Genomic DNA, 18,567 nt, shown 5'->3' with positions numbered 1-18,567 from the left:
ATATGTACGGCACACAAGTTTGAAGGAGGCAAAAAAGTGACGTTTGAAAATGTTTATACTAAAACAACAGCACCTTGAGCATCCTAGAGAGGTAAGTACACACCTTGAACCATAGAGACACAAAAAGCTAATTAAATATGATATTTACTTCAATGCTGTGCCTTGAAATGACCTCAGAAGAACAGCTTCTCGTGTCTACAGGTGAACTCTAATCGAATGGGCAATGCAATTTTGAGAAGATGGCTGCAGCACCAAGTGTTCTCAGAGCATAGAAACAGTGCCTTAATGTATTCCCTGTTCAACAAAAATCTGTATTTTACCAGTGGTTTAATAATTACTCAGACAGCAGAAATAGATCCAAGCATAATGGGTTGCTGCTTGTTGCCTGTGTTATGCTTGCAGCTCAGTTCATCTCATACTGACTAGATCTCACTGTTTTCATTGCTGGAGGTACAGTACGATGTATCCTGATGCTTGGTGTTCCTCAAATTGGACTGGGTTGGGAACGGGTTGCAAGACTTAAATATTACAACACTCAATTTAGCAATTCCTTCATTTAGATCATTTTGAGGCAGTTTACAAATGGACCAAAAGGTGACACAGTCTAAGACAGAGATCTCCATACTCAGAGGGCTGCTGTGAGTGCAGGATGTAGCCTCAACATAGCTGATCAAAATGAGAAACTTATAATGGCCTCAATCTGGATCACCTTTAGTTGAATCAGGTGTGTTAGTGCTAGGCTGGAACAAACACCTGCACACACTCTGACCAACTAGGACTGGGATTGGGAGGGATGTATGGGTAGGTGCATTGCGTAAATCACACAAATATTTCAGGACTGGCTAATTCCAGTACTGACTGGATACTAGTTGTCACATAAACAATATGCAGTTTCGTCCTAGGTTTCGTTTCCTTCACTGTTTCCTTGCTACTTTGTCAAACATTTATGTGAAGAAAGGCAAGAAAATCACATGTCAATAGGAGCTAGGCGGCCTTGCTGGATTAACAATAGCGAGGCGCTCTTCTGAAAGCTGACTGCTTCCTGCACTATCAGCACCACTGTCAGTGTCTATTCACTTAGCACTGATGGAAACGTGTCCTTGAGTGAGACAGCAAGATGTGAAAGAAAATGAGGGTGTGGAGATCACCAGCTTGCTTGGACAAAACTATGGAACCCTACTGTTCCTAAACTCATAAAACAGTATTGTGGAGTTGCAAATGGTTTTCACAGAAAAATACATCACTTCTAGTATGACTATACCGTTTTTGGAAATGCAATGAATGGAATTGTTTTGGAGTGTTAGTATAGAAGTTGAACAATGAATAATAAGCTCATCAGCTTCAATTCTAACAGTCCTAAACTGGTCTGTAACTTACAGTATGTAACTTATCATTGAGAATAATGAGCTATTTGTTAACTGAGAAAAGTACATATATTTTTTCTCTCTGGTATATGTGACACTCAAATTATATATATATATATATATATATACAGTACCAGTCAAACACTTGGACACACCTACTCATTCAAGGGTTGTCTTTATTGTTACTATTATCTACATTGTAGAATAATACTGAAGACATTAAAACTATGAAATAACATCTGGAATTATGTAGTAACCAAAACAGTGTTAAACAGATCAAATTCTATTTTTATATTTTATATTCTTCAAAGTAGCCACCATTTGCATTGACTACAGCTTTGCACACTTTTGGCATTCTCTCAACCAGAGACTTGAGAAAAAAAAATGATAGTCCCACTAAGCGCAAATCAGATGGGATGGCGTATCGCTGCAGAATTCTGTGGTAGCCATGATGGTTAAGGGTGCCTTGAATTCAAAATAAATCACTGACAGTGTCACCAGCAAAGTACCCCGCACACCATCACACCTCCTCCTTCGTGCTTCACGTTGGGAACCATACACGCGGAGAACATCCATTCACCTACTCTGCGTCTCACAAAGACACGGCAGTTGGAACCAAAAATCTTGAATTTGGACTCATCGGATCAAAGGACAGATTTCCACCGGTCTAATGTTCATTGCTCGTGTTTCTTGGCCCAAGCAAGTTTCTTATTATTATTGGTGTCCGTTAGTAGTGGTTTCTTTGCAGCAATTTGACCACGAAGGCCTGATTCACTCCGTCTCCTCTGAACAGTTGATGTTGAGGTGTGTCTGTTACTTGAACTCTGTGAAGCATTTATTTGAGGTGCAGTTAATTCTATTGAACTTATCCTCTGCAGCAGAGGTAACTCTGGGTCTTCCTTTCCTGTGGCGGTCCTCATGAGAGCCAGTTTCATCATAGCGCTTGATGGTTGTTGCGACGGCACTTGAAGAAATTTTCAAAGTTCTTGAAGTTTTCCAGATTGACTGACCTTCATGTCTTAACATAATGATGGACTGTTGTTTCTCTGTGCTATTTTGAGCTGTTCTTGCCATAATATGGACTTGGTCTTTTACCAAATAGGGCTATCTTCTGTATACCACCTGTACCTTGTCACAACACAACTGATTTGCTAAGCACATTCAGAAGGAAAGAAATTCCTCAAATTACCTTTTAACAAGGCACACTTGTTAATTGAAATGCATGTCAGGTGTCTACCTCATAAAGCTGATTGAGAGAATGCCAAGAGTGTGCAAAGCTGTCATCAAGGCAAAGGGTGGCTACTTTGAAGAATCTCAAATACAAAATATATTTTGATTTGTTTAACACTTTTTTGGTTACTACATGATTCCATATGTGTTATTTCATAGTTTGATGACTTCACTATTATTCTACAATGTAGAAAATAGTACAAAATAATGAAAAACCCTTGAATGAGTAGGTGTGTCCAAACTTTTGACTGTTACTGTATATACAGTATAGTATCCCATATCAGCCAAACTGTATGTGCAGTACTGCAGTATAATCATTTTGACCGTAAAGCTGTTACATCTGCACAGAGGCAACCTGCTATTGATAATATCTATTCATAGGCCTATAACTTTGAAAAACATCAACCAGAATGTCAAGGCTTTCATGATGTCATGCTAACTGATTTACTCATTCCAGAGGTGCATTCCATACCAAATTAACAAAAACCTTGAGGTATTAGCGCCTCAAGGACTTTCCAGTAATTACACAAATGGAGAGACGTCTTTCCCATTCCAACTGAGTGTGTGTGAGATCAGAGAAAGTTGATTTGTTATGGTTTTCAAACGGAGGAGATGATCATCCAGCGTTTTGGTAAAATGATTGTAGGCCGAGTACATAGTCAGCTGTTCTATCGCGCTTGAAATGATGTCTGAGGGGGGAAAGAACCGTGTTCGTTGTGTGAAGTAACGTCTTTGTTGTTGTAATATCGCAAACGGACATGTCAGTTTCACGGATTCCAACTTTAATATCGATTCAGGAAATAATAAAGCATGACATTGTCATCTGAAGGCAAAATGGCGGTGTGTGAATACAACAGTCCAAATAGAACCAGAGGCCCTGGACTCATATCACATTCTATCCTATCTGCTCTGGGGCTCTCCCTAGGCACAAACTCCAGGCTTCGACTTGAACTGACATTTACAGGCAAAGGTTCTGTAAATTTGCTTTTAAAATCTATATGCATGGCATTTCTGTTCCCCTCATTGATTTGAGGGTAAGTGAACCAAATAGATTTGTTAGTGGTTGTCAAATCACAGGCCCAAAAGTGATGCAATGCATGTAATAGTCATAGCAAATCCATCATAGGGGAAAAATAATACATTTCTAGGCAAGCAACATCCAACAAGGAAAGGCCAGAAATGACATTTATATCATGCCATGTAAAGGTTGAGTGTTCTAAAATCAGATTACTTTGTATTGGGCTTGTAATGTTCCCACACACCCTCTCCTACCATCATCAGGCACTGAATTGAACTGTAAAAACGTGGCAGCGACTGACATCTGTTGGATAGTGATGGAACTGTATGTTGTTGTGGTAATATCCCAGCCAGGGACAGCAGATTCCGATTGGACTGTTTTCGGGACAACATATTATGGATTAGATGCCCTTGGCCCTGCCCTAGTACTATCCAGACTTTATTCATCGAGTGATTCTTCACTGCATTTCAGACGGACCATTACATGCTGTCGAAGGCGAATTCCCTCCCGTTTTATTGCTGGTCAACGTTGTTGATTGTAGGCTAATCACGAGAGGATGTCCTGAATCAGAGTTCGACATAGGCACTGCTGTAACACTTGTGTTATTACTATGGTGATTTATGTGGCTTGTTGTAGTTCTTCGTGATATCGATCTTCTCTTCACTTGTAAATGTTATATTACCACTTTAAGGATAAACTTTTTCTAGACTTTTGTCTCCCTTCAAGTAAAAGAGACGGAACATTTGGCTAACAAACTTAGTTTTTTAAATTTATTTTTTAACCTTCATTTAAGTAGGCAAGTCAGTTAAGAATAAATGTATTAATGATGGCCTACCCCGGGCAAACCTGGACGACGCGGGGACTCCCAATCTCGGCCGGATGCAATACAGCCTGGACTCGGGTGTAGGACGCCTCTTGCACTAATATGCAGTGCCTTAGACCGCTGCGCCACTCAGGAGCCCAACATGCGTAAACATTCACCCAGAACAATGCAAATTTCCAATGTACAGCCCAGAAGTTATGCTACCATTATGTCAGATCGTGAAATGCGTGTTCTAATACATGTGTACCTGGCCAAATTATTAGATGGCCTGAAAAACTAAAACAAAAAAAGTAGCATTATGCAATTCAGTTAGCCAAATGACCGGTTCTTTCATCCGATGCGATTCGGCTCTCGACGTTTCCCAAAAAGATCCGTTCAAAAATAACCATTCGTTTGCGAACGACCCATCACCATATTATGTCAAATTGCAGCAACAGGTTTGAGCCTGATAAAGTTTTGTTTCTCAATTTATCGAGACTGCGGGCAGGGAATTAGTGTGAAAGAAAGGGAAGGGTAGCCTAAATAAATGGTGTCTGGTGTTTTTCAATTATTAACCTTTGTATTGATAAATAGGATATGGATTATAATTATTCCATAGATTATACATATTCTGCCCACGTGGTTGGCCATTGGTCGCCTCCAGGGAGCGCCCTACACCTGCCAGTGTCCACAGTACACGGTCACCTTTCATAGCACTAATGAATGACGTCGAACAATAACACCCTGCCCGCCTACCTTTCCCACCAACCGACTCACTGTTAATCGAAGCAGAAGTTTGACAGCTCAGCTTTTACCCCAGGCCGTCCTTTGAGAACGTACGGTTGCACTTCACTTTTGCCTTCGGAAGAAATTGTCACTCCCTTTTTCATGATCGACTACTGTAGAAGGGAAAGACAGGTAAATAGGATCTTTCTCGGCAGTCTATATGGAGCGCGCCATGTTATGAAGAATTCGATGAGTCGATAGTGTCACATATTTATTCTGTCTGGGGAGTTTATTCTGGACATTTGTATTGTTTTTAACGGGCGTGAATAGGGATATAACCATGTCGAGGGACCCTGAAGAAGTGAACAAGCTCACCGAAAGTACATACAAGGTAAACGACCGTATGAGACCATGTGTTGCTTGAGTCAATGTATTATAATTAACTGTGAATTAACCTTTATGAGATACCATAAATGGTCGGGCTTTCCCCGTGAAAACACCTCCCATATAAACACCTGCAATGTTGTTTTACTATGTAGGGTAATAACTTCCTCAGTTGCCTGAATTCCGAAAGTGGTGTTGATAACAGGTTGCTCACTACTTGTGTCACCCAAATATTGTAGGCCTATAGCCAGAGAGACTAGATATACACTACATATACAAAAGTATGTGGACACCCCTTCAATTTAGTGGCTTAGACTATTTCAGCCACACCTGTTGCGGACAGTTGAGCTGCCCCAGTCAACTGTAAGTGCTGTTATTGTGAAATGGAAACTTCTAGCTCAGCTACGAACTGGTAGTCCACAAAAGTTCACAGAACTGGACCTCTGAAGCACGTAGCACATAAAAATCCTCTGTCCTCGGTTGCAACACTCACTACCGAGTTCCAAACTGCCTCTGGAAGCAACGTCAGCACAAGAGCTGTTCGATGTGAGCTTCATGAAATAGGTTTCCATGGCCAAGCAGCCACAGTTTGGTGGAGGAGGGGCCCCTTAGTTCCAGCGAAGGGAACTCTTAACCCTACAGCATACAATGACATTCTAGACGATTCTGTGCTTCCAACTTTGTGGCAACAGTTTGGGGAAGGCCCTTTCTGGTTTCAGCATGACAATGACCCCGTGCACAAAGCGAGGTCCATGCAGAAATAGTTTGTCGATGTCGGTGTGGAAAAACTTGACTGGCCTGCACAGAGCCCTGACCTCAACCCCATCGAACACCTTTGGGATGAATTGGAACGCCAACTGCGATCCAGGCCTAATTGCCCAATATCAGTGCCCGACCTCACTAATGCTCTTGTGGCTGAATGGAAGCAAGTCCCCACAATAATGTTCCAACATCTAGTGGAAAGCCTTACCAGAAATGGAGGCTGTTATAGCAGCGGTGGGGGGGGGGGGGACTCCATATTATGCCCATGATTTTGGAATGAGATGTTCGATGAGCAGGTGTCAACATACTTTTGGTCATGAAGTGCACTATTGTACTATGCATGTACAGTGGACACACATGCCATAGGCTACTAAGAACATTATGTAGAGGAGAGATGGGCAACTTTGAAGCAGGTGGGGTCCACAAAAAATGGAAACTCATGAGGGGCCGCAGTGGCTCATGGGTCTGCGTACCCACATCCATATCGGCCCTAGCCAAAGATCATTTAAAAAAGTTTGAGTTAATTTCCTGCAATTGTACACATTTTGCCATTGGGTGGGGACAAATGTTTGCAGTATTTAATTATATCAGATGATCAATGGGACCCCCGGTTGGTAATTACACCATGCTTAGCCTACTACAAGTTTAGATAGCTTACCGTTAGATTCATTTACCAATCTAAAACAATGTTAGCTGACATTGGCTAATCGAGTGACTGGCATAACAAGCGATCTGGTGATGCACAACCAAATTTGGAGAATTGATCCGCAGGCCGCCAGTTGCCCATCCCTGATGTAGAGGCACAAAACATAATACTTCTGTTGTGAGAGTCTTCAGTTAGCCTACACCACTTGTGCCTAGCATCATTGAGCAGGCTTTCAAGTAGCCTACTGTCTACTTAAGACTGTAGCCTATACAGTTAAGTTCACTGTGATAATGAATAAGGGTTGTCCTAACTATACCCTTCTTCATAGTGTAGCCCAGCTGTGGTGTATTGTCATGGTTTCATCGGCTACACTTGTCATTAGGCAGGGTCTGAGTCTGGGTGGTTATAGAGAATAGACAGAATAGAAAGCATAATAGCAGAGAAGTACTCCCCCTCATTGTTTTCTCCACCACATTTAATCCTTTTTTATCCCATCATTAGTTCCCTAATGTCCATTGACCACACACCAGCTGTGTCAGTTAATGGCCTCTCATTTTGACAGATGAGTAGGTGGTATAAAATCTATTGCTGGGAAAGCTGTCTTTTTTGGGGGAAAAACTGTTTCTTTCAGTCTCTGTTGTCTTGGGTCCCATTTTCTACATTTGAGTATCAGAAATGCTACTTAATGTTATATCAGAATACAATTACCCTAAGTGTTACAGTATCCACATAAATGGATTCATTTGACATTTGTCAAAGCCATTGGAAAAACAGTTTTTAGTAGTCATACCCATTAATTAACCCCCTAGAGTCGATGTCCACACCCCCGCATAATAACAAAATCCCCATCAAAATCCGCCTGTTTAAGCCAGAGATATCTGGTGGCCGAGCTACAGCTGTGTTTGTCAGACCATGAGACATCCTGAAAATCGCTCTTCTCACAAAAACTGTAGTGTCTGAAAGGTTTGGCCTACAGATGAGACTCACGAACACGATGGTGTTCTTCGTTTATTTCAAGAATGCTTACAAGACTCGTCTGAATGTAACCTGTTACCAGTTAAACAATTAATTTCAATGTATGGAATTATTTTAGTGCCCCAAAAAAAGGGGTTAAATATGGGTAAAAATATAATACCAATTATTTCCTGATCTTTCTTATATCTCTCAGATATAAGGACAGACACTTCAAAACTAACTTCCTTTTGATTTATTTTTCCATGTATGAATCTGTTATTCAATGCGTTTCGATGGGCTAATAGCAGTAAGGCCAAATTCAGTGTTTCATCAAATATATATTTTTTGATACCTAAAGGGGTCGTAATATCAAATCAAGCTTTATTTATATAGCACATTTCAGACAGGAATGCAACGCAATGCGCTTCACCCCCCCCCCCCCCCCCCCCCCCCCCACACACACACACACACACACACCGGCTTAGACTCTTAAGGATTAATTAGCTATTACTGTGTATCTCACTCTGCTTGGTGTCAAGTGTTGCACCCTCACAGTGCACACACTCGACAGGTTGTTGAGTGATAGGGTGTGCAATCTCTCTTTCTCTCTGCGATATGAAAGAAAGAAAGAAGGAACAAGTGGATGCCTTGATGTGCCTCTCACTGGCGTTGAAGTCCACCTCAGAGAGCAGTTAGACTGAGTTAGACTTTGGTCCCCTGAGACAGTCAGAACAGGAACAGAACAGCCCCCCTTTAGCTCATCTCTCTCCTTGAGGTGATGATGAAACGGAGGGAAAAGTGTCCACAGGTTTAATTATTTAGCTGCAGGGTTTGACTGTGGTAAGATTAGACAGCCTCCCTCTCATACTCCAACATCCCCAGTTAGGTCTCAGTGGTAGGCAAGTCAACTGAGCTGCTCCTGACTGCTTATTAACATGGCCTTTATTCCTAATATGATGTGAGTACATGCAAAAGAGGATCGAAATGGTCCTATCTAAAATATTACCTGGGAGCCCAGCAGCATTATGCAGGATTTTATTTCCTTCTGAATAATAGAGACCTGCTTGAGCGTAGTAATGGATGAATTATAACCTGCCTCTGTATTATAACATACATACATAAAATAAGAAGTTTACTGCCAGATCAGTTGACTCACCAGTGAATTGCATACGGTCTACTTTTCATTGTGTAGTCTACTGTTTACTGTGTGACTGAATAGCCATAACATTCTACATTGCACTGGCTTCTCCTCCTGCTTTGTTCATAGACAAGACTGTACTGATATGCTACTATGGTTTTATATATCATTTCCCGGATTCTTGGGTGTAACTCACCCGTATCTTTCCAAACCGTATGTAAACATGATGTAACAGGGCATGTCATTAATAAATAAGAAAGCTGTCATATAAGAGAGAAGAGAAGAAGTGTGTACAGGAAGATAGACCCCCGAGACAATGACCATGATCCCACAGAGGATCAATTATATAGGATGATAACAGAGCTGACGTTACTGGTCCCCAAGGATCCATATCAATCAAATCCATTGTCATTTTATTGAATGGAGGCTTCTGGGAAAATGAAGAAAATATGACAGAGACTTCTGAGAGAGAACTTGCATTCCTGATTTATTGAAATCAATTGGAGCTGTCAATTAAAAAAAGCCTCTTGATATTGGAAATGATCTCTAAACATGCATAATAACATGCATCACTCTCTCACTTTTTGATTTTCTTTTTTCTCTCCGTCTACTCCCATATTCTGTTTCCATTTGTGTTTCTTTCTCAGCCAGAGGAATGGCAGTGTTGCCATTGGAATGCAGATGAAAGCCAGAGTGTAGGCCTTGGTCAATCTCTGGTTAATCATTGGCTGCTTTGGTCATAGTCTGTAGAGCTAACTGTATTAGTTTAGTTTAGAGGTTATTAGTCACATGCACAGGTTAGCCGATGTAATTACAGGGTAAAGGGAAATTCTTAAGCTCCAACAGTGCAGGTCAAGAGAAGTGAATGGGGCAATAACACAAATTATAATATACACTTATTTACCACTGTAACAATGATAAATGTCCATGGGGGCGGCAGGGTAGCCTAGTGGTTAGAGCATTGGACTAGTAACTGAAAGGTTGCAAGTTTGAATCCCCGAGCTGACAAGGTACAAATCTGTCGTTCTGCCCCTGAACAGGCAGTTAACCCACTGTTCCTAGGCCGTCATTGAAAATAAGAATTTGTTCTTAACTGACTTGCCTGGTTAAATAAAGGTAAACATTTTTTAAAAAGTAGCTGACTAGTGGTGGCTGTTCAGCAACCTGATGGTCTGGGGGTAGAAGCTATTGGCCAGTGTGTCAGTTTTAGCCAAGATGCTCTTATACAGAGTGATGTAAGTGGGGAGGATAGGCCGTGCCTGAGATCCCTGAGGTTCTTCTTGGTCTTCCTGTGACACCTGGTGTTGTAGGGTAGGCAATGTGCCTACCCTCTGAGTCCCACCCTCTGTAGGCGTGTGAATGGTGTACCCACTCACTCACTCACTCACTCACTCACTCACTCACTCACTCACTAACAAACACTAAAGAGAGAAAGTGAGAAAAGGCTGAGAATATCTCATGTTGATGTGACAGTGACCCCATTTAACCCAACTACCCATCTTCTCTCCTCTTCCCAGAATGTAATGGAACAGTTCAACCCTGGGCTCAGGAACCTGGTCAACCTGGGGAAGAGCTATGAGAAATCAGTGGCAGGTGAGCAGCCGTCTTATTGCTGAACTGTCCTGTTCTGTATTCTATTGCCATGGCAGGTTACTTGGTTACCAGAACGTGTCTCTGACCAACATTTATCTTCAGTTATCTCATGCATTAGTCATAGAGGGGTTCACTGTTGAAAGATCTATGTGTATAATAAACAGTAGGTCTGATTTTAAATTCAGGGTGCTTGTGTAGTAGTTCTTTTACACTCTGCATTTCCACATTTAGTAAAGCCATACTTGTTTTTTTACAGCGATGAGCCTGGCTGGAAAGGTGTACTTTGATGCGGTCTCTAAGATCGGAGAGAATGCTGCGGTCTCTCCTGTCTCCAGGGAGTTGGGTAAGTCTTACCTCCCTGGCCATGTTACAGTCCATATCTGAATGTCTCAGATTTAACTCTATTGAGACCCTTGGTAGACCTCTTTTGGATCTCTTATTGATCTTTGTAGATTCATCACCTGTCCCCTTGGCGAGGGGGATGGTGCCAATAGTCCCTCCCATCCCAATGCCTCCCTCAAACCCAGCTGTGGAGCTGAGCTTTGGCTGGACTGTACTGTATGTACATGAGTTCTACTCCAACGTGGTCACCAGCCAGACAATAGCTCCAGTAAAGTGGCACCCATACACCTAAAATATACTACACGTCCAACGGGGATTCAATCCCATGGAGGAAAACTGCACTGATTTGACTTGCTCTGCCCAGTGATCACACCAATACACTTTAGCACAGCAAGGATCCACATCTGTCCCCTGAATCTGGATGCTCATTTGCAGCCCAGCGTGTGTGTGTGTGTGTGTGTGTGTCTGTCTGTGGTACTGTCTGGGCTTCCCTGCTGCGCTGGGGAAAGCTGCTGATTAAATCCTGCTGCACAGTAAGACTGAGCTATACTTGTTTTCCTACATTATCATGACCTCAATGTCCTATCAATTCACCTGAATGTCCTGAATTTGTTCAAATGCTATTTTAAGCTTAAGGGTTAGGGGTTTTGGGGTTAGGGTTTTGGGGTTAGGTGTTAGGAAAATAGGATTTTTAATGATCACATTTGTACACTCCAAAAAGTCCAGAAATGTCATGAAAGCTGTGTGTGTGTGTCATGTTTTCCATTAGCTGGTAATTGCTGGCTTTTGGCCAATAAAATAAATGAAAAGACAATAAATAAAATTGTTGCTGGCCAAATTGACAGGGAGAAAGAACAATATTCAGTATTCATTTTTATTGGTGGAAATACCAGTCCATGTAAACAAATTTGATGTCACGCTTGTTAGTTTACAGGTTGATTTGCATAATTTAGTTGATTTAAATTGGTGCGTGTGTATTTTCGCTAGTGGTTATGTGGGCTATCGTATTTATCCAACACACTGTCACACACGAGCAGCATACAGAACCTATTTTGAGTGGAATTTCTGCTGCAGCACCTCAGCTGGTTGCTGCTGGAGTAAAACCATAGCTGTGGGATGTAGGGGTGCTGCAGCACCTCAGCTGGTTGCTGCGGGAGTAAAACCATAGCTGTGGGATGTAGGGGTGCTGCAGCACCTCAGCTGGTTGCTGCTGGAGTAAAACCATAGCTGTGGGATGTAGGGGTGCTGCAGCACCTCAGCTGGTTGCTGCGGGAGTAAAACCATAGCTGTGGGATGTAGGGGTGCTGCAGCACCTCAGCTGGTTGCTGCTGGAGTAAAACCATAGCTGTGGGATGTAGGGGTGCTGCAGCACCTCAGCTGGTTGCTGCTGATGTAAAACCATAGCTGTGGGATGTAGGGGTGATGCAGCACCTCAGCTGGTTGCTGCTGGAGTAAAACCATAGCTGTGGGATGTAGGGGTGATGCAGTTCCTCAGCTGGTTGCTGCTGGAGTAAAACCATAGCTGTGGGATGTAGGGGTGCTGCAGCACCTCAGCTGGTTGCTGCTGGAGTAAAACCATAGCTGTGGGATGTAGGGGTGATGCAGCACCTCAGCTGGTTGCTGCTGATGTAAAACCATAGCTGTGGGATGTAGGGGTGATGCAGCACCTCAGCTGGTTGCTGCTGATGTAAAACCATAGCTGTGGGATGTAGGGGTGATGCAGTTCCTCAGCTGGTTGCTGCTGGAGTAAAACCATAGCTGTGGGATGTAGGGGTGATGCAGCACCTCAGCTGGTTGCTGCTGATGTAAAACCATAGCTGTGGGATGTAGGGGTGATGCAGCACCTCAGCTGGTTGCTGCTGTAGTAAAACCATAGATGCTGCAGCACACCCTGATAAATCACTATAAAAATATTAAAACATTAGGAAAAGAATGTTGTAAGGTCTTCTGTTGTCTCTGGTAAGGCTATGATGTTAGGGCACAGGAGGTTGGTGGCACCTTAATTGGGGAGGACGAGCTCGTGGTAGTGATTGGAGCGGAATCGGTGAAATGGTATCAAATACATCAAACATGGTTTCCATGTTCTCCTTTCCAGCCCTTGTTATGAGCTGTCCTCCCCTCAGCAGCCTACATACACTGTGTTAGGGGTTCTGCTGTCTCTGGTAAAGCTACGCTGTAAGGGGTTCTGCTGTCTCTGGTAAAGCTACGCTGTTAGGGGTTCTGCTGTCTCTGGTAAAGCTATGCTGTTAGGGGTTCTGCTGTCTCTGGTAAAGCTACGCTGTTAGGGGTTCTGCTGTCTCTGGTAAAGCTATGCTGTTAGGGGTTCTGCTGTCTCTGGTAAAGCTACGCTGTTAGGGGTTCTGCTGTCTCTGGTAAAGCTACGCTGTTAGGGGTTCTGCTGTCTCTGGTAAAGCTATGCTGTTAGGGGTTCTGCTGTCTCTGGTAAAGCTGTGCTCTTAGTGGTTCTGCTGTCTCTGGTAAAGCTGTGCTCTTAGGGGTTCTGCTGTCTCTGGTAAAGCTGTGCTCTTAGGGGTTCTGCTGTCTCTGGTAAAGCTGTGCTCTTAGGGGTTCTGCTGTCTCTGGTAAAGCTATGCTGTTAGGTGTTCTGCTGTCTCTGGTAAAGCTGTGTTCTTAGGGGTTCTGCTGTCTCTGGTAAAGCTACGCTGTTAGGGGTTCTGCTGTCTCTGGTAAAGCTGTGCTGTTAGGGGTTCTGCTGTCTCTGGTAAAGCTGTGTTCTTAGGGGTTCTGCTGTCTCTGGTAAAGCTACGCTGTTAGGGGTTCTGCTGTCTCTGGTAAAGCTGTGTTCTTAGGGGTTCTGCTGTCTCTGGTAAAGCTGTGTTCTTAGGGGTTCTGCTGTCTCTGGTAAAGCTACGCTGTTAGGGGTTCTGCTGTCTCTGGTAAAGCTGTGTTCTTAGGGGTTCTGCTGTCTCTGGTAAAGCTGTGCTCTTAGGGGTTCTGCTGTCTCTGGTAAAGCTGTGCTCTTAGGGGTTCTGCTGTCTCTGGTAAAGCTGTGCTCTTAGGGGTTCTGCTGTCTCTGGTAAAGCTACGCTCTTAGGGGTTCTGCTGTCTCTGGTAAAGCTGTGCTGTTAGGGGTTCTGCTGTCTCTGGTAAAGCTGTGTTCTTAGGGGTTCTGCTGTCTCTGGTAAAGCTGTGTTCTTAGGGGTTCTGCTGTCTCTGGTAAAGCTGTGCTGTTAGGGGTTCTGCTGTCTCTGGTAAAGCTGTGCTGTTAGGGGTTCTGCTGTCTCTGGTAAAGCTACGCTGTTAGGGGTTCTGCTATCTCTGGTAAAGCTGTGTTCTTAGGGGTTCTGCTGTCTCTGGTAAAGCTGTGTTCTTAGGGGTTCTGCTTTCTCTGGTAAAGCTGTGTTCTTAGGGGTTCTGCTGTCTCTGGTAAAGCTGTGTTCTTAGGGGTTCTGCTGTCTCTGGTAAAGCTGTGTTCTTAGGGGTTCTGCTGTCTCTGGTAAAGCTGTGTTCTTAGGGGTTCTGCTGTCTCTGGTAAAGCTGTGTTCTTAGGGGATCTGCTGTCTCTGGTAAAGCTGTGCTCTTAGGGGTTCTGCTGTCTCTGGTAAAGCTGTGTTCTTAGGGGTTCTGCTGTCTCTGGTAAAGCTGTGCTGTTAGGGGTTCTGCTGTCTCTGGTAAAGCTGTGTTCTTAGGGGTTCTGCTGTCTCTGGTAAAGCTGTGTTCTTAGGGGTTCTGCTGTCTCTGGTAAAGCTGTGTTCTTAGGGGTTCTGCTGTCTCTGGTAAAGCTGTGCTCTTAGGGGTTCTGCTGTCTCTGGTAAAGCTGTGCTCTTAGGGGTTCTGCTGTCTCTGGTAAAGCTGTGTTCTTATAGGTTCTGCTGTCTCTGGTAAAGCTGTGCTCTTAGGGGTTCTGCTGTCTCTGGTAATGCTGTGCTCTTAGGGGTTCTGCTGTCTCTGGTAAAGCTGTGTTCTTAGGGGTTCTGCTGTCTCTGGTAAAGCTGTGTTCTTAGGGGTTCTGCTGTCTCTGGTAAAGCTGTGTTCTTAGGGGTTCTGCTGTCTCTGGTAAAGCTGTGCTCTTAGGGGATCTGCTGTCTCTGGTAAAGCTGTGCTCTTAGGGGTTATGCTGTCTCTGGTAAAGCTGTGTTCTTAGGGGTTCTGCTGTCTCTGGTAAAGCTGTGCTGTTAGGGGTTCTGCTGTCTCTGGTAAAGCTGTGTTCTTAGGGGTTCTGCTGTCTCTGGTAAAGCTGTGTTCTTAGGGGTTCTGCTGTCTCTGGTAAAGCTGTGTTCTTAGGGGTTCTGCTGTCTCTGGTAAAGCTGTGCTCTTAGGGGTTCTGCTGTCTCTGGTAAAGCTGTGTTCTTAGGGGTTCTGCTGTCTCTGGTAAAGCTGTGCTCTTAGGGGTTCTGCTGTCTCTGGTAAAGCTGTGTTCTTAGGGGTTCTGCTGTCTCTGGTAAAGCTGTGCTCTTAGGGGTTCTGCTGTCTCTGGTAAAGCTGTGTTCTTAGGGGTTCTGCTGTCTCTGGTAAAGCTGTGCTGTTAGGGGTTCTGCTGTCTCTGGTAAAGCTGTGCTCTTAGGGGTTCTGCTGTCTCTGGTAAAGCTGTGTTCTTAGGGGTTCTGCTGTCTCTGGTAAAGCTGTGTTCTTAGGGGTTCTGCTGTCTCTGGTAAAGCTGTGCTCTTAGGGGTTCTGCTGTCTCTGGTAAAGCTGTGCTGTTAGGGGTTCTGCTGTCCTCCATTGCAACTACCCTCCGCTGCTTTGCCTTTGTCCGCAGCAGTAACAGCAACCCAGTATTTGTTTCCATTGTCCAGTTCTTTTAATAGTGTACAATTGAATTCAATAGAACTTCCCCTAAGGGGAAATCAAAATAAAGGATTGCGGTAGAGAACCCAGTCAGTAGCAGTTCTGGATATGTGTCTGTAGTTTCTACTCCTCCCGGTCCTGTAACTGATCCATGTGAAAGGGAACCAGTTATAGGTGAGGCTTTGACCTCTCCACCCAGCTGAGTCACACTGACCGCTGACCCTAATCCTCCCCCTGTGTGTCTGAGTCGGGGACAGTCAGGGAAAAGGTGCAGGGTGTATAGAGTCCTCTGGTATGTGTCTAATCTAGCCTAATGAAGGCTGTTAACCCAGAGCACTGCGTGTGAATACAGCTGTTTATATACAGTGCATTCAGAAAATATTCAGACCCATTGATTCTTTCCACATTTTGTTACGTTACAGCCTTATTCTAAAATGTATTAAATATTTTTTTCTCCTCATCAATCTGCACACACTACCCCATAATGACAAAGCAAGGTTTTTTGACAATTTTGCAAATATGTATATATTTGTAAAAAATTAAACACTGAAATATTACATACGCATAAGAATTCAGACCCTTCACTCAGTAGTTTGTTGAAGCACCCTTGGCGGCGATCACAGCCTCGAGTCTTCTTGGGTATGATGCCCAGCCTCGAGTCTTCTTGGGTATGATGCCCAGCCTCGAGTCTTCTTGGGTATGATGTCCAGCCTCGAGTCTTCTTGGGTATGATGCTACAAGCTTACAGCCTTGAGTCTTCTTGAGTATGATGCCCAGCCTCGAGTCTTCTTGGGTATGATGCTACAAGCTTACAGCCTCGAGTCTTCTTGGGTATGATGCCCAGCCTGGAGTCTTCTTGGGTATGATGCTACAAGCTTACAGCCTCGAGTCTTCTTGGGTATGACGCTACAAGCTTACAGCCTCGAGTCTTCTTGGGTATGACGCTACAAGCTTACAGCCTCGAGTCTTCTTGGGTATGATGCTACAAGCTTACAGCCTCGAGTCTTCTTGGGTATGATGCTACAAGCTTACAGCCTCGAGTCTTCTTGGGTATGATGCTACAAGCTTACAGCCTCGAGTCTTCTTGGGTATGACGCTACAAGCTTACAGCCTCGAGTCTTCTTGGGTATGATGCTACAAGCTTACAGCCTCGAGTCTTCTTGGGTATGATGCTACAAGCTTACAGCCTTGAGTCTTCTTGGGTATGATGCTACAAGCTTACAGCCTCGAGACTTCTTGGGTATGACGCTACAAGCTTACAGCCTCGAGTCTTCTTGGGTATGATGCTACAAGCTTACAGCCTCGAGTCTTCTTGGGTATGATGCTACAAGCTTACAGCCTCGAGTCTTCTTGGGTATGATGCTACAAGCTTACAGCCTCGAGTCTTCTTGGGAACGACGCTACAAGCTTACAGCCTCGAGTCTTCTTGCGTATGATGCTACAAGCTTACAGCCTCGAGACTTCTTGGGTATGATGCTACAAGCTTACAGCCTCGAGTCTTCTTGGGAATGACGCAACAACCTTACAGCCTTGAGTCTTCTTGGGAATGACGCTACAAGCTTACAGCCTCGAGACTTCTTGGGTATGATGCTACAAGCTTACAGCCTTGAGTCTTCTTGGGTATGATGCTACAAGCTTACAGCCTGGAGTCTTCTTGGGTATGACGCTACAAGCTTACAGCCTCAAGTCTTCTTGGGTATGATGCTACAAGCTTACAGCCTCGAGTCTTCTTGGGTATGACGCTACAAGCTTACAGCCTGGAGTCTTCTTGGGTATGACGCTACAAGCTTACAGCCTCGAGTCTTCTTGGGTATGATGCTACAATCTTGGCATACCTATATTTATTCTCTGCAGATCCTCAAGCTCTGTCAGGTTGGATGGGGAGCATCACTACACAGCTATATTCGGGTCTCTCCAGAGATGTTTGATCTGGTTCATGTCCAGGCTCTGGCTGGGCCACTCAAGGACATTCAGAGACTTGTCCTGAAGCCACTCCTGCATTGTCTTGGCTGTGTGCTAAGGGTCCTGTTGGAAGGTGAACCTTCACCCCAGTCGGAGCGCTCTGTAGCAGGTTTTCGTCAAGGATCTCGCTGTACTTTGCACTGTTCATCTTTCTCTCAATCCTGACTAGTCTCCCTGCTGCTGAAAAACATCCCTGCAGCATGATCCTGCCTCCGCCATGCTTCACCGTAGGGATGGTGCCAGGTTTTCTCCAGACGTGACGCTTGGCATTCAGGCCAAAGAGTTCAATCTTGGTTTCGTCAGACCAGAGAATCTTGTTTCTCATGGTCTGAGAGTCCTTTCGGTGCCTTTTGGCAAACTCCAAACAGGCTGTCATGTGCCTTGGCTTCCGTCTGGCCACTCTAACATAAATGCCTGATTGGTGGAGTGCTGCAGAGATGGTTGTCCTTCTGGAATGTTCTCCCATCTCCACAGAGGTACTCTGGAGCTCTGTCAGGGTGACCATAGGGTTCTTGGTCACCTCCCTGACCAAGGCCCTTCTTCCCCAAATGCTCAGTTTGGCCAGGCAGCCAGCTCTAGGAAGAGTCTTGGTGGTTCAAAACTTCTTCCATTTAAGAATAATGGAGGCCACTGTTCTTGGGGACCTTCAATGCTGCAGACATTTTTTGTACCCTTCCCCAGATATGTGCCTCGACACAATCCTGTCTCGGAGCTCTACGGATAATTCCTTCAACCTCACGGCTTGATTTTTGCTCTTATATAGACAGGTGTGTGCCTTTCCAAATCATGTCCAATCAATTGAATTTGCCACAGATGGACTCCAATCAAGTTGTAGAAACATCTCAAGGATGATCAGTGGAAACAGGATGCATCAGAGCTCAATTTCGAGTCTCATAG

The 18,567-nt window shown here is 44.2% G+C and overlaps 2 protein-coding genes across 6 annotated transcripts in view; one reads left to right on the top strand and one right to left on the bottom strand.

Annotated features, from left to right (window-relative positions):
- Nucleotides 1-18,567, bottom strand: part of LOC110538788 (brain protein I3) — a 698,720-nt gene that overhangs the window by 608,534 nt on the left and 71,619 nt on the right. The gene's annotated exons all lie outside the window — the stretch shown is intronic.
- LOC110485238 (brain-specific angiogenesis inhibitor 1-associated protein 2-like protein 1) overlaps nucleotides 5,133-18,567 on the top strand; it is a 74,783-nt gene continuing 61,348 nt past the window's right edge. The window contains exons 1-4 of one of the 2 annotated variants that reach the window (XM_036941580.1): nucleotides 5,133-5,332; nucleotides 5,471-5,531; nucleotides 10,542-10,617; nucleotides 10,874-10,960. In XM_036941580.1, coding sequence (XP_036797475.1) covers nucleotides 5,481-5,531; nucleotides 10,542-10,617; nucleotides 10,874-10,960 — 214 coding nt within the window. In that variant the 5' untranslated portion in view covers nucleotides 5,133-5,332; nucleotides 5,471-5,480. Of the gene's footprint in view, nucleotides 5,532-10,541; nucleotides 10,618-10,873; nucleotides 10,961-18,567 lie in introns of both variants that reach the window. The other variant, XM_036941579.1, reaches the window with a different exon arrangement.

The sequence above is a fragment of the Oncorhynchus mykiss genome, chromosome 13 (genome assembly GCF_013265735.2).
Source record: "Oncorhynchus mykiss isolate Arlee chromosome 13, USDA_OmykA_1.1, whole genome shotgun sequence".
Lineage (NCBI taxonomy): Eukaryota > Metazoa > Chordata > Actinopteri > Salmoniformes > Salmonidae > Oncorhynchus > Oncorhynchus mykiss.
The sequence above is the reverse complement of the archived record's forward strand: the minus strand, read 5'-3'. Positions and strand labels throughout refer to the sequence as shown.